Raw genomic sequence first — 22,973 nt, 5'->3', positions numbered from 1 at the left:
CCAGAGTGTTCTCTCCCTCTCTCTCCCCTTTTCTCTCTTCCTTAATGTCTTCCTTCTATTGTAAATAAACTACCATAAATTCCATTTACTTTAGTAATTCATTTTGGGATTTAGAAATTAAATTCCTGGCGACCACCTAATTAATATATTTCAGTCTCAACCACAATTAAATTTAACAAGACACGGCTGGCTTGGGCGCTTTCCTTAAAATGGAGCTTCTGGGAGGAACTGAAGAGTCAGAACAGGAGGCCTTCTGGGCAAGGGCACTTCCTGGGCAAGAAGGTTGTTACATGGTGGGGAAAGTAAAGTCAGGAATGGAGGCTAGTGAAGCATGGAGGCTGAAGACTGAGTCTTTCCTTAAAATGGAAGCTATGAAGACTAGAATGTCAATTCTATGAAAACTTCTGGGGTAAAGCTGATCTTGGTAGTGGAACCAGGTTTACTGCACAAAATCCTCATCTTGAATTCATTGCATTTTTCTCTCTAGAGACCTCACATAAGGAAGAAGACCATAAATCAAAAGCCAAAATAGAAAACAAATTTGCAACCAGTATATCACTTTTATTTTTCAGTTTAATTTTAATAAGAAAAATCACAGAGTAGTCAAACTCAGAATGAGAAAGGGGAGACACAACCAAGATACGAGAAGGTTCAACCAACACTGCTGACTGCTTGTGACCTAGCAAAGAGGTAAAATGAGATTTTCCAAAATCCAAGTGGTCAAACTGAACAGCCAAAACTTTGTCAAAACCCACTTCAAGGGAAGAAATAAGGCAGATGAGTCAATGAGCTGATTATCCCCCCCAAATAAAAGCAGGATTACAGAGGTTGCTGCACAATCTTCAACAAGTAAGTAATCCTATTAACAGATAAGTCTATTGCTAACTATGGAGGAAAGAGAAGGTGGGTGCTGAGTTCTTTAAGGTAAAAGGCTTAACTTGATTTTAAAACCAGATAAAAGATGCTGGCCAAAAAAAAAAAAGTTATTGGATAATCTTAATGAAAAAGATTTTAACTCTTACCTTGTCTTGGAATCAATACTAAGTATCAGTTCCAAGGCAGAAGAGCTGCAAGGGGTAGGCAATTGGAGTTGTGACTTGCCCAGGGTCACACAGCTAGGAAGTGCCAGAAGCCACATTTGAACCCTAGACCTCTCCTCTCTAGGCCTGGAGGTATATCCACTGAGCCACCTAGTTGCCCCTAAAATCTTTAATGAAATTTTTAAAAGGAATGTAATCAATTAGCATAAAGAAGCAGGGGGCCACAGTGACTAGTTTTAATTCCCCCTTCATGTCTTCTTTTCTCCACATGCCTCCTTTCTTTAAACTGGTCTTCATATGACACAGATTCAAGGCCTTTCACCATCCCAGATGCCCTCTTCTGGATATTCTCCAGGCTTATTAATGCCCTTATTTATATAGTATCAACTAGACCAGAACACAGTACCCCAGATAAGGTCTGCCAAGAGAGCAAGGCATAGTAGGATTGAAACTTTCCAGGGCAGCTAAGGGCATATTTAGTTTTTTGACTACCACACCACACTGCTGACTCACATTCAGGACACAGGCCACTATAAAAGTAAGTGGCTTTATATTTATCCCCACTGACATTTGACTTGTTAGATCTAACCCAATTCTTGAACCTGTGAATATTCTTTTATATCCCATCACCTGCTGCTTGCTATACTCCCAGCTTTACTTCCTCTGATGAACAGGCCATTATCCAACCACTGAAAATGACTTTCCCCAATGATATGGTTATCTGACATGCTTCTCCATAAGAATAGTACAAGATACTTGTCAAATGTTTTTGCTAAAAACCTAGGTAAATTCCATCATTAGCATTACCTCCTACCAGCTTAACAACCCTGTCAGAAAAGAAAGGTTAGTCTGGCACGTCCCACTGTTCGCGCTCTGTAATTACTGCCTCTGTTTTTCGGATGTTTACATTAATGATCTACCTAGAAATTTCCCAGGGATCAAGGTCAAGCTCACTGGCCCAAGTGTGCAGACTATTTTCTTCCCTTTTTTGCAAAGCAAGACATTTGCCCTTCTCCAATCTTGGGTTACCACTTCCATTCTCCATGAGTGTTCAAATATTAGTTTCTCAGCAATTTCATCTACCAGTTCTTTCTGGACCCAAGAATGTAGATCAACTGGGCCAGGTTGCTTGAATTCATCCAGGGTGAGCAGGTACTATCTTACTATATCATCTTACTGAGTATCAATCTATTGGCCATTTCTGCCACCATTTCCATTTGCAAAGTTCATTCTCTTTGGGTGAGATAATGCAAAATGAGAAGCATATAGCCCTGCTTTCTGTTGTCTGTTAACATTGCTCCCTCTGTTTCAAGCAAACATTTCTATCCATGCTTTTATTCTCCTTTCGCTCCTAATATAACTGAAATAACCCTTTTTTGTTGTCCTGGGCTTTCCTCATCATCCATAGTTCATTTGGAGGTTTTAGCATTCCTGCCAATATTTTTTTATAGACGAAGGCTTCTGTTAATGCCAATTCTTATCTTTGTTATCATCTTCTTTACATCTGTCTTTAAAAGAGTAAGGATCCTATGCATCCACTTCAGTCTCTTATTTTCCTCATCAGAATGGTTTTCCTTTGTGTCTGCAGAACCTCATTCCTGAACATCGCCCACCCTTCTGGAGCTGACTTCCCCTGTAGCAATTTAGTTCACAGAATCCTATCTTCCCTTTCCAACCATTTTTTCTACTTTCCAATAAAAATTGAGGGTGTGTCAGACTAGACTTTGCCTCCTTGTCCTCTAGCTATCTCTACTCTAGGAGCCTTTATTTCCTTCTAGGTTTCCCACTACCATTTCTGTTCCAGAAACCACATCCTTTTCTTTTAGTGAGAATAAGATCCAAACTAGAATAAACTAAGGAGAACAAAGGAGAGGCTAACTAATAAACTTAGGAGATTACACGGACTGTTAAAGATTACAAACCTAGTAAATGTTAGATCTAGGAATTCAGGCCCAGATCTTTTCTGACTCAATACCCATGGCTGGCTCTAGTATAACACACTGCTTCCCAATCAGAGTATGATCGGGTCTGCCTTAGAAGCACGGGCCACTGGGGTGGCTGGAGAGGGGCAGAAGTACGCAGCCATTATGTCTTAATACCCCCAAACTACATAGGAGGAAAAGTGTTATACCCACAGAGAATAAGGGCCTGGTCCTTCAGGCCAGCCCAACAGATCAGACTGGCCCAATGATCCATACCATATTTCTGGACTAGGACCTGGAAGAGAACGGGAGATCCATCAATCAATAAGCATCTACTACGTCAGGCACTGTGCTAGGCAGAAATACAAATAAATACAAATCATGAAACAATGCCCACTCTTAAGGAGGTCCCATTCTAATGAGATAGAACATATATAAATATATACAGAATATAAGGAGAACACATACAAATAAATACAAAGTGGAGGGCTATATCACACGAGAAGAGAGAGACCAATTTGCCTGAACTGCAGGAAAGGCTGCCAAGACACGCTGGGGCCAGCTCACAAAGGGTTTTTAAAGCTAGTTTATTTTATCCAAGGCAACAGGGAGTCACTGGAGTTTGAATCACAGCGTAATAGCCTTGTGTTTAAGGAAAATATTTTTAATAATGGTGTGGAGAACAGAGTAGAATTGGAAAACCTTCAGGTAGCGAGACTGCTTAGGGAACTCTTGTAATAATCTAGACAAGAGGTGATGAGCGTTCTAGCAGAAAGGGTGGTAGCTGTGAGAGAAGGAAAGATGTCAACGATTCATGGTAGAAGGCCCAAAGCAAAGCCACTGGGAAAAAGGGAAAGAGCTACAACTGATCATTTGAAACTCTTGGTGATTCTTAACATAAATTCAGGTTCAGTATCCCAGCTGCCACCGAGATGTCTGCCTTAAAGCATCTCTTTGTCCTTGTAAACACATCAACTACTGTGATGCTACAGTACTGCCTGGAGAGCACTCCTTGTTTCTCCTACCCCTCCATGCTCGTTTTTGGTTAATAACTATGATTTGGAGGGATGGAGGGAGGGGTTGGAGGCAGCTTATTTTATGCCTGTTTATTGGATAGACTGAAAGGTAGGATTAACTGGATTAGAAAGACTAGCTAGGGTACCGAGCCTCAAACCCTTCTCCTATCTCTCATCAGATGACCTTAATACTTAGTGACATCTTGTAGCTGAATTGGGTATGCTAACAAAATGAGGACAGGCTGCCACATGGACTGTAAAAGGGCAGAGTATATGGCTCCCTTCCTCTGATGGTAGGGTTGACCCATTGAGATCCACATCACGTGGGCGCTTAAAGTGGAGCTTTCTACTTGAGCCCAGGGTGTCTCCCAGCAAACACTGGCATGTATTTATGATGGAACACATGGCCCAACAGTCTTCTGTGGATGGGGATCTGGAAAGGTTATTTTAATGATATTTGGTGAAGCTCCTTATGTGGGATTTTCTGAAAGGCTCCAAGATGATAACTAGGCATATCGATGGGAACCCAGAGAATCTTTTCCCTGATCAAATAAATGAGATTCTATTATTTGAATTGTGGAATCATTCAGCAGGTCAAAGTTCTGACCTGGTACCTGACTAGAAAATTTGTACCTGAAATAAGAAATGTTAGTGAAGGTTTGATCTGTCTCACCCCAGGATTTACCCTGGGCATGGGACACTTTGGCTTATTTTGATCACCTAGGTGTCTTCAGTTCCCTTTCTAGTCCAACCTAACATGGCATGAAACACAAAAACAAATGACACAAAGGAAGTGCACCTACATAGTCTTCTCTGTCAGGCCCCACTTTCCTCAGGAACTTGTACAGTTGTTCCAAACTTCTATCAACAGTGAGGCCAAGGCCTCCACAAGCTGGGGAAGAATTTGGGATCGCTAGAGTCAAGTAATTGATAGCCACTCACCACCAGTGAGTTTCATTTTCCCCAAGGGAAGAATTTGCTGGAAACATCATTTTCCCACATAGCAGGGGAAGAATAAAAAATAACTCCTATTCTCCAACTTCCATCTTGAAGGACCAAAGGTAGTTAAGGCAGGTTTTATCTTCCAGTTTTAATATTCTATGATTCTATCTCAGACTTCTGGCCAGAGCAGCAAGAACATGTTAACAGGGTCCCATCTGAGCCAAAGAGTGATGAATTTCTACATCAGAGATACATATAGAAAAGTACTCTTACCAATACGTATCCTCCTGCTATGGGCTGGAAAGTCATCTTAGGTCACTTATCTATTGCGTTTTAGAGCATCTTTGCTCTAAGTTGCCAAGGTTTCTCCTTTTTGATTTTTTTAGTGGATTTTAAAAAATTGTGGTCTGGAACTCTTGTAGTATAGGAGCTCTTTCAAAGCCTGCCTGCTCTTATGCAATTTAACCATGAGATGTCAGCAAAAATTGTGTATTCCAACAGAAAGGGACATGGGAGTTTTGTCATTGTGATCACTTTTCTGTCTCAAAGTCTCGAATATTGAATGTTGGGACAAAATGTGACATTCTGATTCTTGAGATGACAAGACTATAGGAAGTATTCCCCAAATTATTAAAGCTACAGTTAATCTGCGTGAATTATCTGCTAAATGAAACACGTCTAAGATTTGGCCATTTGTTATTTATGTTCATAGGGTTTTTCTTGAGTATGCATTTTCAGAATTAGTAGCTTTCCCTATTTCTCATATTTTCACTTTCTCATATTTCTAATATCTATGGGGATTCTCACTGGTATTAAAACCAGACTTCCTATAATGTATTCCCTCTAGCTGAAAGTTTTCCCACATTAATTATATTTAAAAGCTTTCTAGTATGAATTTTCTTATGTGCATTATAAGTTTGTTTCTGTCTGAAGGCTCTTCCACATTCGTTACATTTAAATGGTTTCTCTCCAGTATGGATTCTTTCATGTTCAATGAGGTAGTCCCTCTGGGTAAAAGCTTTTGCACACTGATTACATTTATAGGGCTTCTCTCCTGTATGAGTCCTTAGATGTTTACTGTAGGATGTATTGTAACTGAAAGCTTTCCCACAAATATTACATTTATAGGGCTTCTCTCCGGTGTGGACTCGCTGATGAATAATGAAGGATCCCCTAAGACTGAAATGTTTCCCACATTCATTACAATGATAATGTCTCTCCTGAGTGTGAGTCTTCTGATGGACACGAAAGTATCCCTTATTTCTGAAGGTTTTGCCACAGTCATCACAAGTATACCGTTTCTCTCCATGTTTTTCCTGATGCGCACTAAGGCCTCCACTATCTCTGAAGGCCTTCCCACATTCATTACATACAAAGGGTTTCTCTCCAGTATGGATTCTCTTATGTACGCTCAGGTGACCCCCATTTCTGAAAGTTTTCCCACATTCATGACATTCAAATGGTTTCTCTCCAGTATGAATCATTTTGTGCATTTTGAGACTTCCTTTTTGGCTGAAAGTTTTCCCACATTCAATACACTTGTGAAGTTTCTCTCCAGTATGGATTCTCTGATGGTAAATAAAAGATGCTTTGTCAGTGAATTCTTTCCTACAGTTGTTACATTTATAGGGTATCTCTCCGGTGTGAATTCTCTTGTGTTTCATAAGGTATGTCCCACGACTGAAGGCCTTCCCACATTCATTACATATATAAGGTTTCTCTCCTGTATGAATTCTTTCATGCTGAATAAGGACATAATTGTTGCTGAACGCCTTTCCACATTCATTACATTTATAGGGTTTTTCTCCAGTGTGAATCCTCTGATGTTCACTAAGGTTTCTCAGCTGTCTGAAGAGTTTCCCACATTCATTGCATTCAAAGGGTTTCTCTTGACTATGAGTTCGTTTATGTTCACTAAGGTGTCTAGACTGACCAAAGGTTTTCCCACATTCATTACATTCGTAGGGTTTCTCTCCAGTATGAATTCTCAAGTGTTGATTAAGGTGACCTTTCTGGCTAAAGACTTTCCCACACTGATTACATTTATAGGGCCTCTCTCCAGTATGGATTCTCTGGTGTTTAATGAGGTATGAATCAATGCTGAAAGCTTTCCCACAGTCATTACACTTATAGGGCTTCTCTCCAGTATGGATTCTTTGGTGTTGAGTAAGATGTGCCTTACGCCTGTAGGCTTTCCCACATTCTGTACATTCAAAGGGCTTCTCTCCAGTATGGATTCTCTGATGTGCAATAAGGCATGATCTGCTTCCAAAGGCTTTCCCACAATGACTACATTTAAGAGGTTTCTCTCCAGGATGGATTCTCTGAAACTGAAAAAGGTCTGAATGATAATTGAGTGGCTTCTTAGATTTAAACTTACACAGTTTCCTCCCTAAGGCAATCTTATTATGCTTAATAACATCTGAGGATGGAAGGAGGCTCTTTCCAATGATATCAGATTGACTCTGCTGTTCTCCTATAGCAACATTCTGTTTTGGAATAAGAATTGACCCTACCTTGAACCTTCTCCCAAAAATATTACATTCAGGAACATCTGACTCATTAGAAATTATTCTGTGACTGATCGACACTTGCTGGGACAATCTCTCCTGATTCTGCCTCTCCAAACTGACCCCAGAATTCCAGTCTTCGGGTAATTTGGAATCCCAGATGGCAATCCTTGAACATTTCTCCTTGGATGATCCTCCCATAGAAATGTCCTGCTTTGAAGCCGACTCCTTTGTTTCTAATCTGGTCTTCCAAATAATAGAATCTGAAAAAGGCAAAAAGTGTGAATATCTGTATTTCTTTGTATTAGGAAAAAGGAAATCGCTGTACAGTTAAGTTCTAAATTGTTTGCTTAATCAAAACTACTAGGACTAGAATCAGGTGACCTAAGTTCCACCTAGCTATGATGCTTTTTCCCTGTGGGACCTTGAGTGAGCCCTGTAACTTTTTTCATGCTTTGGTTGTCTTTTATCTGTAGATGCAAGGGCTGGGCTACATGGCATCTGAGGTTCCTTCCAGTTGTGAATCTGTAACAAACTGGGAAAAAGGTAAAATAAACACTGTTAAAAAATCAGGAGGTACAGTGCTAGAATGCTAGGCCTGGATTCAGGAAGATATGAGTTCCAATCTGACCTTAGACACTTACTGTGCCACCCTGAAGAAGTTTAGTGACCTCTGTCTGCCTCCATTTCTTCATCTGTAAAATAGTGATAATAACAGCACCTCCCTTCCAAAGTTGTTGTGAGGATCAAAGGAGATATCTGTAAAATGTTTTATAGCATAGTATATGCTTATTCCCTTCCTTTTTCTTCCACCTCAACAAAAGTGATATCAACTCCCAGCTGCTTGGAAATGAGTGTTTATTTTGTAGGGTAAAGAAAGAATTTACCTAAGTTCTCAAGAGTTCTGAAAATCTGGGAATATACCTAATCATCAAAATGAGACCTGAAATCAAACATGGGCAACCCTCAAGAACCCATTATTAAGCTGATGATTTGTGAACATTTAGAAAAGTTATTATGCCTTATGCAGCATGGATTCACTAGGAGAACATAAAAAAAAGTCTTTCCTTTCAGTAATGGTATTTCTGGATGTGGAGATACTGTGGATAGCTGCTCTCCAGATGTCAGTAAGCCATGTGACAAAATCTCTGAAGACACCTTCACAGATCAGAAATCTTCTGATGGGGTTGCTGGGTTGAAGGGTATGAATAAGTCTATGTTTCTTGTACAATTTGCATTTTATTTATTTTGTGAAGATTGGATTTGGCTATCTCCTGATTGTAACAATGAAGATACTTAGCTCTTCCTTTATTGGGAAGAATGAATTGTAATCTCTGGTCTATTTTTAGATTTTAATCCCCAAAGTGTTAACTCAGCATTTAAAGTAGATCTACCCATTTTAACTACACAAAGGTGTTAGCTAACTACAAAAGGTGAACTAACCAAAAAAGGTATAACTAACTACAAAAGGTGTGAACACCTATTTCATACATTGAGTGGGCAGTCCTGGAGAGGAGCGTCTGCTGTGATTGGTAGATGTAAAACTTAGGGGAGGTGACACAAGAGAAAAAAGATTTTTAAATAGAGGAAACAGAGGCACACAAGAGGGATCGATTCATTCAGTCACTTGGAGTTGGACTGGAGTGAAGAAGAATCACTTGGAGGAGAGACTGGAAGACAGACACTCAGACTTGGAGTGAAGACACTTGGCTGTGGAACTGGACCCCTGGAGGAACTCATGCAGGCAACCTCAGACTGCTTTTCTTTTAGACTGTCACCATGGTGAGTGAAGGTCTGACTTAGTTTCCTTGCCCTTTCTGGAGGTGTAACTCCTTTCCCCTGGCTGGGGCTTAGAATTTCTACCTGGCTCTGAGGAAACTAGAACTCTCTCTCTCTCTCCCTTTTTCTCTCTTCCTTAATATCTTCCCTCTATTGTAAAATAAACTACCATAAATTACATTTTACTTTAGTAATTCATTTTGGGATTTAGAAATTAAATCCCTGGCGACCACCAATAATATATTCAGTCCAACTACAATTAAATTTAACAATTTCCAAAGTAGTCACACAACAAGCATGTTCCACCAAACAGAATTTTCCCATCTTTGCTAATCGAAGGTACATAAAGTGATATCATGAGCTGTTTTCATGTCATTCCACTATTTGTTATTCTGAAGTCTCATTTTTCAAAAACTTCTCAATCATGTTCCTTGGTCACTACTGAAAAATGGCTCTTAATCTCAGGTTTGACATTAGATAATGTCAGACTTCTACTGTGGAAATCTAATGAATTTAATAATAAACTAAATTAAAACATTCTTTTCTATGGTAGCTGAATTGTGTTCATTTATGTTCACTTTATTTTTACATCAGCTTAATTATCTACTTTGTCTTGAAATTCACTCAATAACATGGCTAGTAAGAGTTTAGTCTTATTGGCAATTATGAAAGTTATAACCTATTTGCCTCTATTTTATTTTTTATGACAGGATTTTAATATTTATATCATGTTATCAAATTAGAAACTATTGTGGTATAAATCCATTTTCCACTAAATTATTCACGTTTTCCAAGAAGATGCAACTGAAGAAATGTTTAGCCCTAGACATGTCTGAAGGCGGAAGGAATGAACTCTACAAAGAGGGAGCTATAGAAGGGGTAAGGTTAGTTTCTTCATGGCAGGAATGAATTAATTTTTGTCCCTGAAGCTCTAGGGTCTTATGTGGTGCCCAGCATACAGCATTTGTATATACTTCCTGACTGAAGAGGAGAAAATAGACACAGCAGGGTGAGAAGACAAAGACTGAGATCCAGAGTTCAAAATCATATGAAAGGAACCAAAGGTAGACCAGAAAAGTGTTATGGGTTTGTTCATGTTCAAGAGGGCTTCTGAGAGATCCTTCAGAAAAAATATAATCAGTTGTTAGACCAAACCCATCTGCCTCCCTGGTGGAGGTTGCAGGTCCTTTGAGCAAGGTCCTTCATCCACCATTTCAAAGGGACTTCCAACTTTATTGACCCACTGAGCTCTTGCTGGCAATGGCTGCTACCAGCCTGGTTTTCACTCACTCACCTTGGCAAATAGCCCTCGGGGCTTCTCTCTCTGCTGGGCATGGTGTTTCTCCTCTCTCCAACTGGGAGATCACATGAGGTTTGGGGGCTGGTAGTCCTCCTTTAGGGAAAGAAATGGCAAAGTGCTAAGCAGGGAAATCCATCTCAGAATTCATTGTAGCTCTTTTCTCTTTAAGAAAAAGCAGAGGGTGACCCCCCAGACACTGGGAAGAGAGCTCCCAGCAATATGGGGATATGATCCCTGAGTCCATGGGACCAGAGATTTACAGCTGGCAGGGCCTGCAGGAGCCACATAGTCTCACCTCTTCATTTTACAGATGGGGAACCTGAGTTGCTGTAAAGAAAAGCAAGAACATTGAGATCACCCATTAGTAGGGGGCCAGAGAGATGGCACCATGGCTGTCATTGTGCTCTTAGACTGTCAGCTCCTCTAAGGCAGGTACTCCTTCACTCACATCTCTGGCTCCCCAGCACAGTGTCTATACCTCAGAGGTGTTTAATCCAGGCTGGGTGAAGTCAGGGGAGACTCATGTTCAAACTGTTCCTGGGACACTCTTGATGCATGGAGGCTAATGGAAAGGCACTCACTCATTTCCTCTCTCCTTCCCTTTCTCCCTTTCATTCCTATTTATTCTCCTTTTTATTTCTTTCTCACATGCTCATATGCTCTTTCCTCTTGCTCTTTCTTTCCTCTCTCTGTCTCTCTCTCTCCCTCTTCTTCCCTTCCTCCAATGCTTGGCACATGGAAGCCACTCTATAAAGGATTGCTGATTTGTAGAGTCTCTGGAACTGACGTTTCCTCACCTGTAAAGTGGGGGTCATGTGAGTACTGACCTCTCAGGTTTGTGGTGAGGCCCAGATAGGGTACTGCACATTAACGCCACCTCACAACCCCCGAAGTACAATACAAACAAATGTCCGCTACGGTCACCCCTGTTATTCATGACTATCCCCACACTGACAACTCAGCACTCGAGCCAAGCCACAGTCTTTACAAGGAGGAACCCCAGGCTAACCCGAAGGGCAGATGCCAATAGGAGCAAGCTGTCCTTACCCAGGGAGACAAAGTTCTGATAGTTCTCCAGCATCACGTCCCTGTACAGGTCCTTCTGAGCGGGCTCCAAGCGTCCCCACTCGTCGTGGGTGAAGTCCACAGCCACATCCTGGAACGTCACGGACTCCTGAAAGAGCAAACACCTCTGCTCAGTCAGGGACAAGCACGACGCAGAATACGGGGCCATAGGAAGCGGCTGGTTCTAGCTGTGTCTACGCCCTCCCCAGAGCTTCTAGAGACTTCACTACTAAGCTCTGCTGTCAAACAGCCAGTAGTAACGGCAGCGATGATGTTGTAAAAACTCTAACCAGACACGTCACATTGTTCCAAGTTTGTTATCAATGGACACATTTTAAGCCGGATTACTGGGAAGGCCACAACGAAAATGAATATAAAACGCTGTAGCACAAGCTGTCACTGTTCTCTCCCCAACGATTGCTTCTCTGACGGCAGGTATCAAGAGGGCAGATTTCTATGCTAGTCATGGGTGGGGAGGGAGAAAAAGATGCGCCCATGACGGATGGGTGGATCGAGGCAGCAGTGAAAATAGGTTTCCTGGAGACTCTGCTTGTGATGGACCTTAAAGAACGGGCGGAATGTCAAGAGACAAAGACGGGAGGAGGAAGGGCGTCAGAGGGCTGGAGAAAGCAAGAGTAAAGCCACGGGGTAGGCCAAGCAGTGTGGGAAACTTAGGGGGAAGCAGAGACGGGGCTGGAAGATGAGGGAGACTTGGCTGCTGGCACGAAGGATCAGGCAAAGGCACCGAATCACAGACGGAAGCAACCGGGCATGAGGCAGCTCTCGCAGCACCGTGACAGATGGGCAGACTGGCAGGGAGGAGGGGGAAGGGCTGTGCCCTGTTCTCTGGCCTCCACCGGGGTCTCCTCTTCCACTTGACAAGTGCCAGGGCTGCCCTGAGTCTGCTCCTCTGAGGGATAAAGCCCGCTAGTTACTGCAGTGAGGCTGCAGCCGTCAGGCCTTTAGAAGCAGCCGGGCATCCTCCGAGCCGCCCCTTGTGATCCGTGGGGAATCCTCCCTTCTCTCTCGGAGCCGACCGCCTCTTCTGCATGGGGTAAATCAGGGCACGTCTGTCCAGCAGATTTCGAAGAGTCTGGAGCAGTCGGGACGGGGACGGCCCAGAGTCACGAGGCGGGAGGCTGAGGAAAGGCGAGATAGAGATGAAGAGAGAACGGTCTGGGCACGAGACCCCAGAAATGGAGCGGCGTCCCCTTTGTGGAAGCACCAGGGAGGGCTGACCGAATCACTGGGTCGCAGTTTGTGAAGCTGGGATGGGCTAGGAAAGGCCTCAAAAGCCCACGCGTGGAGCTCCCGCTTGATCCTGGGGGTAACAAGGAACCAGCCAAGTTTAACGGACGGGGCAGGACGGGGCCAGACCCGAGGTGTGGCACCGGAGGAAGGCCGGTGAGGGAGGAGAGCTGGGCAGGCAGAGCCAGAGTCCAGGCACGAGGGGAGGAGGGCTCAGGGGCGGGCAGTGTCAACGCCGGAGGGAAGCAGGGGCTCCATCCGAGGTGTCGTCAAGGCACGATGGACGGGGCTGACAGATGACTGGATACGGCAAGGGGGAGACGAGAGAGGCCTCCAGGACGGCATCTTGGCTGTGAGCCGGGGGACCGAGGGCAGTGGTGCCCTGAGCAGTAACAGGGAGTCTGCAGAGGTGGGTTTGGGAGGAAAGCCTGAGCTCGGCTTTGGACTTGTCGAATGTACGATGGCCGTGGAACTTCCGGTTCAAGATATACTCGAGGCAATGAGCGACGTGAGTCTGGAGGTCCAGAAACGGAAGGCTGTAGGGATAGATCCACGAGCCATCTTCCTAGAGTAAACTGAATCCACGGGAGCTGATGAGGTCACCAAGGACAGATCCCCCCCCCCCCCCCCCCCGGTGAGCGTGCCACAGACTAAGGGAAATGCAGCAAAGAGACGGAGGAGAGGCCAGAGAGGTAGGAGGAGAACGAAGGAAGACCAGTCGTGAATGGGGAGCACAGGAGGCTCGAGAAGGGAAGAGAAGGTGTGGAATAGCTTTTGGGGGAGTGAGAGGGAATCATTTCGCTTGGGTGCAGGAGGGGCCCAGTTGCTGTCATGCACCCAGTGAGTGCTTGCGTTAGCAGTTGGGTGAGAATTCCTCCAGCTGTGTCCGGTGGCTCCTGAATGGGAGCAGCGGAAGAAGAGAGAAGAGTGAGGAGCAAACGAGGGGCGAGGGATTCCAGAGGAGAGAACGGTCTAGACGTGCTTGTGCAATTAGCTAGAACCGAAGAGGCAAGAAGTAAAAGGGGGAGCCAAGGAATATATTCTTTTAAAGCGTATAAAAGCCTCTTTCAAAAAGCAAATCACACAAGTGGTCTGAAAGGTTTTCCTGGAAAGTAGGAAAAGGCAGAAAATAGGACGGCTGTTCTGTCTGTTCACAGGGCAGGAATCTCGAAATAAACAACCACCCGCACTGCGAACACCAGCCGCTTCCTTCTCTTTCCCGGACTCCTACTGAAGTCCGTCGTCTGCTCCCTTTTGGACATCGTGGACTGGGAACGTTTTGGGTTTGGACACACGGACCAAGTGGGACTGTGGATCCCTAGCAGCTGTGCGCACCCTTACGAGCCTTAGCACCAAAGGCTGGTCTGCACGGACACCGAGATCCTCAAGAGCCACCCAATCACCAATCCTCGACATACTGCCCGCTCCGTGAGCGCACAATCGTTTCTGTCCTTAGCGAGCAAACTTTCCACTTGTGAAAAAGCCCGAACCACACCCCGGACGATCAGTTTCTGGGCATGCTCTCTTCTCCAACAGAGCACAGGGTTCCGTTTATCTCACAGAATCCGGCTCAGTATAGAACAGTCGTTGGCTGCTCAGGAGAGAGAAGGGCACTCAGAAAAAGGGAAGCACGAGGGCAAGGAGTCTGGGGACCTCCGTTTACTGCTATGTCGCGTAAGAGCCTTGCACTCTGATCCCTCCCAGCCCTAATAGCCGGGAAGGCTCGGAAGGGAGGTCATGCGAGGCTCCGGCCATTCCTGGGTGTGACTGGAGGTCAAGGGAGAGAGAAGCAGAGACAGATCAGGAGAGAGAAGAAACGATCACTCACCATCGGGAGCCCGGAAGTCGCTGCCTCCTCCTCTACGCCCCGTCCTTGGGGAAAGGCAGAATGTGGAGAACCCAGCACTGAAGGAAAAGAGAGAATTCATGAAGGAGACCCACCCTTGCCTTGTCGTTCCCAAACGCATCAGGTGAATCTTGCCACGCTCTAGCCAAGAGGTGAGAGATACAGGGTCTCTACAGAGGAAGAGATCAAAAGGGAGCCTAGAACCGGAGGGAAGGGCCTTGGACCTCGGCCCTCCAGGCTCTGCCCCTCTGATCATGTGCCACGGGTCAGAACTCCGGCTGCAGACGCGGAGCACGAGGCCTCAGCACTTTCCCCCAAGTTCTGTGTCCTTTCTTTTCGCTTTAATTGCCTATTAATGAAACAAAATTCTCAAACTCCTGGTCAACTGGCCCAATGTGTGAAAAAGCGAATGCTGAATTCTTTGGAAAAAGCTCTTTGACAGCTCCAGGCAAATGCCCGGCCCACAGAGGAGGAAGCTCAGCTGAGGGAAAAGGGCGCCAGTCCACTTACTTCTGGGGCGGCTGCTGGTCAGACAGGCCATAAGGAAGGCTCCACCCCCTGGAGGAAGTCACAGCTGAGATCAAATGACCACCTCTGAGGTGTCCCCATCCACATGGAAAATGAACGAAGATCACAAAAACGGGGCTTTCGAAAGACCCAGACACTAACATGTTGCCGGGGCAGCCGTGAGCCCCTCCAACCCAAATGGAAAGCAAGAGACTAAACTGTCTATCCCAGAGAGTCCACGGCCAAGTGCATGCCCGGGGGGGTCAGGGACAGAAAGGCAGTCCCACCTACGCCACCCCATTTACAGCTCTACCTTCCACGGCAGCACAGACTCACTGACTGGGGAACGGCGAAACAAATTCTCCTATTTAAGGGTCATGGAATATTAGAGTGTTACAAGAAAAAATGAACGTGAAGAATTTAGAGAAAATGGGAGACTTCTGTAATGGAAGTCAAGTAAGCAGAACCGCGAAAACAATGACTAGAGAGAACGAGAGTCTTGGCTCCAGGACATACGACAAACAAGAGCACAAAGACCTCATCCTGGCTTAGCTACAGCAAAAAATGCCACCATGCAGTGCCTGGGAGGGACGGGCGAAGGTTCTGCCATGTGTGAAAAGCCTCCTCAGGAACAGATCATGGAGATGGAAGGAATAATCAAAGGGGGAGAGTGAGGAAATAGATACATGAATGGAATAATGTCGGGGAAGTTGGGAACTGTCAAAACCATTCTGCTAAGTAACTTGGAATTATAAAAATAAAGTGATAAAAAGATCCATGTGCTATGACCCAGAGATCCCACTGCCCAGTGGAGAGCCCAAGGAAGCCTTGGGGTCACAGGAATATTCACAGCAGTACTTTCTGTGGCAGCCGAGAAACGGAAATGAAGCAGCAACCCAAGGATTCGAGAAGTCCAACAAACTGCAGGCTAAGAAAGCAGCAGAATGTGCCTGGGCCCTAAGAGAGGACGAATTCAATGCAGAGACTTACCTGAACGATGCTAGGTAAAGCCAACAGAGCAGGAAAATGAGAAACACAATGACTACCACAATACGAATGGAAAGAACAAAAGCCACCAAATAACCAAAACTGAATGTTGCCAGTTCCTGGTCCACCTTGGGGCCACAGAAGAGAGGAGACCCCTCTGCTGCTCTGCAGAAACTGGGGACACCCCTGAGCACAGAACATGGCATATTATGGCACCTCTGCTTTCACTGCTGGCCAGGATTGCTGATCTCCTCCTTTCTTCTTTAAAAAACCAAAATGGGGCAGCTGGGTAGTTCAGTGGATTGAGAGCCAGGCCTAGAGACAGGAGATCCTAGGTTCAAATCTGGCCTCGGACACTTCCCAGCTGTGTGACCCTGGGCAAGTCACTTGACCTCCATTGCCTAGCCCTTACCACTCTTCTGCTTTGGAACCAATACACAGTATTGACTCCAAGACAGAAAGTAAAGGTCTCTAAATAAATTAAAAAAACAAAACCAAAAAAAAAAAACCCTTTGTTTCAACGGATGGCATTCTGGGAGAGGAAACAAGGAACACAGGGAGAAATCTGGGTGTTTTGAAAACAAAAAACCCCATAAAAATATAATACTCTGGGGCTAAGAGAATGTGGAAACATCGGTTTGTTTGTTTTTTTTAAAGCTTCACTAACAGAGCCACAGTGGAACGTTATAGAAAAAAGGCAAATAGCTAAGAGTAAGGCAGTTTGGTATAGAAAACAAAATCCTGGGGTAGGAGTAAGGAAGACCTGAATTCATACCGTGTCTCAGAGAATTGTGAGCCGCAGGACCCAGGACAAGTCAAATAACTTCTGTCAGCCTTTGGTTTCTCATCTGTAAAACAGAGAAAAGAATAGCATCTACCTCCTAACACTGTGGCGAGGACAAAATGAGACAATGCTTGTAAAGTGTTTTGCAACCCTTAAAATGCTGTACAAATGTGAGCGATCATCAAGGAGGCCTAGATTCTAGTCCAGCTTCGTCCAAAAGGGTTAAACAAATCACCTGCTTTCTCTTTGCATACATAAAATGATGAAGATACAGCCACTTCCCCTACTTGCATAATGGGCTCTCCTGAGGACAGAATGAGATAAAAGACATGATTTTTTTTTTAAACACATACTTCTGTCTAAGAATCACTATTGTGTATTGGTTCCAAGGCAGAAGAGTGGTAAGGGCTAGGCCATGGGGGTCAAATGACTTGTCCAAGGTCACAACAGATAGGAAGTGTCTGAAGCCATTTGAACCCAGGACCCCCCCCTCTCCAGGCCTGGCTCTCAATCCAGTGAACCTCCTAGCTGCCCCTGACATGAATGTATTTTGATAGATAAAAGTTAGCTCACTGGCTTAAGTCCAAGATGACAGAAACATTTCCAGGGATGTTTATAGGACAGGCTGGATATGGGGATAAGAAAGAGATCAGGTGCCCACCCCTCTTTCCAAACCAGAAACAGCAAATCAGATTCACCTACTGCTCAAACTTCTGGAGGAGAAAAACTAAACTAGAGGATGGGATATACCAGAAGGAGAGAAAAGGAGGAAGGGAGAAGGAGAGAGGGGGAAAAGGAAGGAGAGAGGAGAGAACTACTCCCCCTTTTAATTGTAGGATCTGGGGGTATAGGGGGCCCCATTCTGAAGCCAGGACTTTGAAGCTGACACAAGTGGAAGATTCCACTGGGGTACAGTTTCTCTGCCTGGGCTCTCCACGGCAAACAGCTGGAGGCAAACAGACCTGGAACTTGCCTCCAGAGAATTCAGAGAATCAGATAGTGTAAACCAAGGAAGTGGGTATCACAGATCAGACAAACCTGAAGGTCTAAGAGCAGAGCAGAGTTGGTGGCAAGAGAGCCTAAGGAGAAACCAATCACTGTACTAAGTCTAAAGGGGAAAAATAAAAAAAAGATTGAGTCAGAGGAGAAAGAAAATGTGCGTCGATCAGAACCAGACCAACATGGAGAGGTATATGGAAGTCACAAATTTGGCAAAGAGGCCAGAGAGAGATAGTAGTGACGGAGGATTTCAACTCTCCATTTATCTATTGGGCTTTCTCTACTAAAAGCAGAGTGGCTAATAACTGCTCGAGGTGTCTTAATAACTTTATCCTTCAAAAAACAAAAAAAAGGTAGAGGAATGAGGAGTACAAAAATGACAGTACCTATTAATATAAAAATTTGGAGGTATCCTTCATTCCTCAATGCCCCTACTTCTTCAGCTGCCATATAATTGTCAAAGAATGTAGTACTCATTTTTATATGTATATTTTGTAATTTCACAAAACACGTGGGGAGCAGGGCAAAGCAACAAACTTTCCACAGGGTTTTTTTTTTCTAATGCAGGAAGTTGTTCCTTAAGGGAAAGGATATTTAGAAACAACTCTTCCAGCCAGGACTTTAGAGTCCTGTTGCTGAGATTTAAAACAGCTGTTTTCTGTCTATCAGAGTCACACAGCTGGGAAGTATCTGAGGTCCGATTTGAACCCAGGACCTTCTGTCTCTAGGCCTGGCTCTCAATCTGCTGAGCTACCCAGCTGTCCCTTAAGATTAAAGGGAAGAAAAAGAAAAAACTGCTGATTCCAATTTAACTTAAGGAGAAAAGAGAAAAAGTTTTTTATACTCACGTGTTCTAGCAGCTGTGTCTTTAAGCCAAGTTTTTTGTTAAAAAAAAAAAGAGGGACTAAGTGGTGAGATGGTATAGTAAAAAAGGCAAGGAATTTCAAAAGTTATTTGAGAGGATTCTTTAGACTCCCGTGTGGTCAGCCACAATGTTACAAGGGAATCACTTTAAAAGACTGATATATATTAATTTAAGGTCGCCAAGGAATCAGCTATGTAATTCCTAAATGAAAAACTCAAGTCAGCCGTCAGCCTTTTTTGGAGTTTAATTACAATAGGAGTAAGAAAGGAATTAGAGATAGAGAGAGAGAAAAAGGGAGAGAAGGGAATAGGGCTTAAATACCCCCTCTGTTTAGGCTGGGCCAAAAGGCCCAAGCCCTTAGATAGCTGGGGCAAAGAAAGGAGATCAGTCCCTATTACTCACGTGTCCAAAATGGAGAAACAGTCTCAGAGGCCCCCACCTTCAGCTTCCTCCAGAGCAAGCCTTCTCAGAGCCCACAGGAACCACACCGACCAAGACTCCTCAACCTCCTCTCGGAGTCTCCAGACCCTCCTATCTTTAAGGAAACCATCCAAGTTCCTCCTCCCAGTTCTCCCATCTACCAATCACTGTTCATCAATTTCCCTGTGCCAATGGAGGCTCTCGCTTAACCCAGGACCGCCCAGAGGTTTCTGGCTTTTGCACATGTCTGTTGAAGGTCATATTTTCAAATGATTAAATCTTTTCTCCTTTGCTACAGCCCTTTCTAAATCCTGTTAACCTGAGGGTTAGAGGTAGGGTAGAGATTGGAATAATTAAATTTTGATCTAGGCTGCAGCCCTTACTCAATCCTGTTAGGACTGAATAGGGTGGAGATTTATTCCAAGTATCTCCATTGTATCAATTCTAAAATCAATCATGACTCAAAGAAATTCCTGTTCTGTGCTTAAGCATAGGTCAAAGTCCTTTCCATTGTTCAGCAAAGGGTTTCTGTCCTAAAGTAATCTTAAGAAGGGAAGAGAAGGAACCTCCCATGCCAATGGGATTCACATTCCAAAAGTCAAGACCCACTATCAATAGGAAATTTTTTCAAGTATGAAATTTCCCAATGGTGAAATTTCCAACATTTATAAGTCTAAGAAATTTTGAGGTTTACAGGAACCAACAGCATTCATTTCTGGATATGATTTGCATCTGTCCAGAAGAGATGTGTTGGCCAAATGGAAGTAACAGAAACCTTAGAGGAAAGTGAATTATTAATTACATTAATTTAAAATATTGGAATTTGTGAAAAAAGATTCCATGGATTAAAATTCTACAGAGGAAGTCATGCTAGGAGGATTGGGGCATATGAAAGAACAAAAGCCTGAAAATACAAAGGGAAAATTCTGAAAGGGGGAGTTGGCTAAAGAAACCAATATGGATGGACAAGGAGTTCATGAATCAACTTAGGTTGAGACAGAAGAAATGACAGAATGTAACAAATGATGGATACAAAAATAAAGGAATAATGCTGGGAGAGCTAAAACTCAGAACAAGCTGAACTCTGTAGTTTACAAAGGATTTTTAAAAGGGAGGTTTTAGATATAGGGGGAGGGGGACAAGGAACATCAAAATGGTTCCATATCACCTTGGAAGGTCTCCAGTGGAGAAGCCCAGACTTCTGTGCTGAGCCCTGGCAACTAATGACTTGGAGAAAATGTGGGGTTATGAAATTTAATGGGGATAAATATAAAGTCTTACATTTGGGTTCAAAAAAATCTACTTCAAAAGTCATGATGGCAAGGCATGGTGAGACAGTAGTTTGTGACATATGAACCTCTGGGGTCTTAGTGAATTGTAAAATCAAAATCAGTCACCACTCCAATATGGCCATATCACCACTAAGGGGGAAATAAGATTTCATACTTTATCAGGACAGGTGTGATAGCCAAGAAAAAAAGAATTGAGAGCTAGCTCTGCTGCCCCAGTCAGTTCTGGGTGCACCCACCCAGCCACACACACACACTCTCTCTCCCCCAATCTCTGTCTCTCCTCTCTCTCTCTCTGTCTGTCTCTGTTTCTGTCTTTCTCTCTCTCTCTTCCCCCCTCTCCCTCTCTCTGTCTCTCTCCCAATCACTTTCTCTCTCCTCTCTCTGTCTGTCTCTATCTCTCTCTGTCTCTCTCTCCTCTCCCTCTCTCTGCTTCTCTAACTCTGTCTTTCTCTGTCTCTCTCTCTGTGTCTCTCTGTCTCTGTTCTCTGTCTGTCTGTCTGTCTGTCTCTTTCCCCCCCTCCCTCCTCTCTCACACTTTTTAGGAAAGATCCTGATAGGCTGGAGTTTCCTGAGGAGAGCAATCAGGACAGAAAAGGGCCTGGAACTATGAACATCGGTTGGCAGAACTAGGGATGATGCCAAGTTTTCAGAGGAGAAGATTTAGGCTGCCCATGCTAGAAGTTTTTAAGTTCTCAAAGGCTGACAAATATTCCATTTGTTCTGCTTAGCCAGGGAGGGTAGACGAAAGCTGCCTGGGAGGAGGCAGGTTCCCTCCATTGGACACCTTCCTGTGCAGGCTAAGGTGGGATGGCTTGTCAGCCGTGTGGCTGGGATCCCGCGAGGCCCAGGTGGTCTCACAAGTCCTTCCCGATTCTAAATCTGTGCTGCACTAACTAACCTCTGAGGCTGCTTCTCCCCTGGAAACCCTGTGGTGTCTTGCTGGAGTCGTTTTGTTTCCCTCGTTTGCCACTCATTTGATAGCTAAGAGACATGCTGGGAAGACTACCTACACTCCAGCAAGGCTTGAAGGAGCGAGGTAGGCGGCCACGAAGTGGTCCTGAGAGTCAAGGGGAGGGGAGTTTGAATCCTGCCTCAGCTACGCACCAGCTGTGTGATCCCGGGCAAGTTTTGTAATCTCCTGGCCTCAGTTTCCTTATCTGTCAAATGGGCAAAGTGCCTTACAGGACGGTTGTGAGGACTCGATGAGATAACATGGAAAGCACTCTACAAATGCTATTATTATTATTAAAGTTTCTCATGGCCACCTCATCAGACATGTTCCGGGCCATTTGGAGACAAGCAGGCAGAACAACAGTTAAGTAAATTGTTAGCAGCGCAGTTCTTTAATGGGGCACAAGGCCCAGACCCCGTTCCGGCATCCCTGGCAGTCCCACAATTTTTAGGGCATTGCTGCACTGACTTTGGGGACCCCAAGGCCTCCCTCTCCAGGGGATCGCCACGGGATGCCCAGAGACCCAATATTTTAATCAATGGCTCTCCCGGAGGTGCTTCCCCCATGCACTAGTTTGGGGGATCCAAAGCCTGCGCTTGGCGCATCAACAAGACCGAGCCGAAGCCGGTAAAGGAAAGAACCCGGGTCGTCCTCAGATCTCAACAGCAATGCAAAAATGGCCAGAAAACTTCGAGTGGACCCGCAGGTCTCAGCAGAGGCGTCTGCGCCCCCGAAACGTCAGCCTTTCTGGGGCTGCCCGCGTCGTCTTCGATCGAGAAGCATCTAAGAGGCTCTCGCTACGGGCCGGGCTAGGTAACAATCGACAGCGAGCAAGAGACAAAGGTGCCTCAAAGTAGCGGCACGGTACCCCGCAAAGGGCCGCGCCCCCCACGCCCGCAGGGGTTTCGCCGGCCCCGCCCACAATGGTCACGTGTCCGCCGTATTCCCGCCCTCACCCCCAGGCGCTCACCGCTTTCCTAGATCCTTAGCCTCGGCTTGGGACGCTTCTCCTGCACCTGCCCCTGAAACCAAATTATCACGGTCGCCTCAGGATCCGCCCGACTTCAGCGAGTTCGACGCCCAGCCGCCAGAGCCGCGCACGCACGCACGCGCTTGCGCAAGCGGAGCGAAGGGGAGGTGGGAGGAACCCGCGCCGCTGACTTCTGGCCCCCTCTTTTTTTTCTTGCACTGACTCACTTCCGCTACGAACCTGGCCCCACCTCGCCCCTAGCTAGGGGAAGATCTGTCACAAGGAGACCCGGGAGACGAGGGATCGAGACCCCAGCATATCCGCAAGGGGCATGCTGGGAAATGTAGTCCGAGTTTCCCCATTCGCATCATTTTCTCCATCACTTTCTTAAATCTAGAAACCAGGAAACAATAACACAAGCCCCGATTTGTCGCCTTGGCTCATTCCCCAGGTGTAAACGTTCACGCCGAAGATTTAACAACCAGCCCTGCCAGAGCATCAGTCTCTTGCCTTCTCAGTCTCACCCTAA

The 22,973-nt window shown here is 45.0% G+C and overlaps 1 protein-coding gene across 4 annotated transcripts; it reads right to left on the bottom strand.

The window, feature by feature from the left end:
• Positions 1–540: 540 nt before the first annotated feature.
• On the bottom strand, positions 541–22,714 carry LOC100618922 (zinc finger protein 883-like). Of its 4 annotated transcripts, none has more exons than XR_008911712.1 (7): positions 22,445–22,714; positions 16,938–17,010; positions 14,651–14,727; positions 11,557–11,683; positions 10,504–10,602; positions 5,194–7,693; positions 541–3,257 (listed from the first exon to the last, which is right to left on the bottom strand). XR_008911712.1 is itself a non-coding variant. In XM_056796846.1 (7 exons), the coding sequence occupies exons 3-7, from the start codon at positions 14,651–14,653 to the stop codon at positions 5,748–5,750; spliced, it is 1,872 nt and encodes a 623-aa protein (XP_056652824.1). In that variant the 5' UTR covers positions 14,654–14,727; positions 16,938–17,010; positions 22,445–22,714; the 3' UTR covers positions 541–5,747. The 4 variants fall into 4 exon arrangements, 3 of the variants coding, with proteins under 3 accessions (XP_056652824.1, XP_007492649.1, XP_016277903.1); XM_056796846.1 differs by having other exon boundaries at positions 541–7,250; positions 7,554–7,693; XM_007492587.3 differs by having other exon boundaries at positions 541–7,693.
• Positions 22,715–22,973: the final 259 nt, after the last annotated feature.

The sequence above is a fragment of the Monodelphis domestica genome, chromosome 4, assembly GCF_027887165.1.
Source record: "Monodelphis domestica isolate mMonDom1 chromosome 4, mMonDom1.pri, whole genome shotgun sequence".
NCBI classification, from domain to species: domain Eukaryota; kingdom Metazoa; phylum Chordata; class Mammalia; order Didelphimorphia; family Didelphidae; genus Monodelphis; species Monodelphis domestica.
This window is presented reverse-complemented; position numbering and strand designations above follow the sequence as displayed.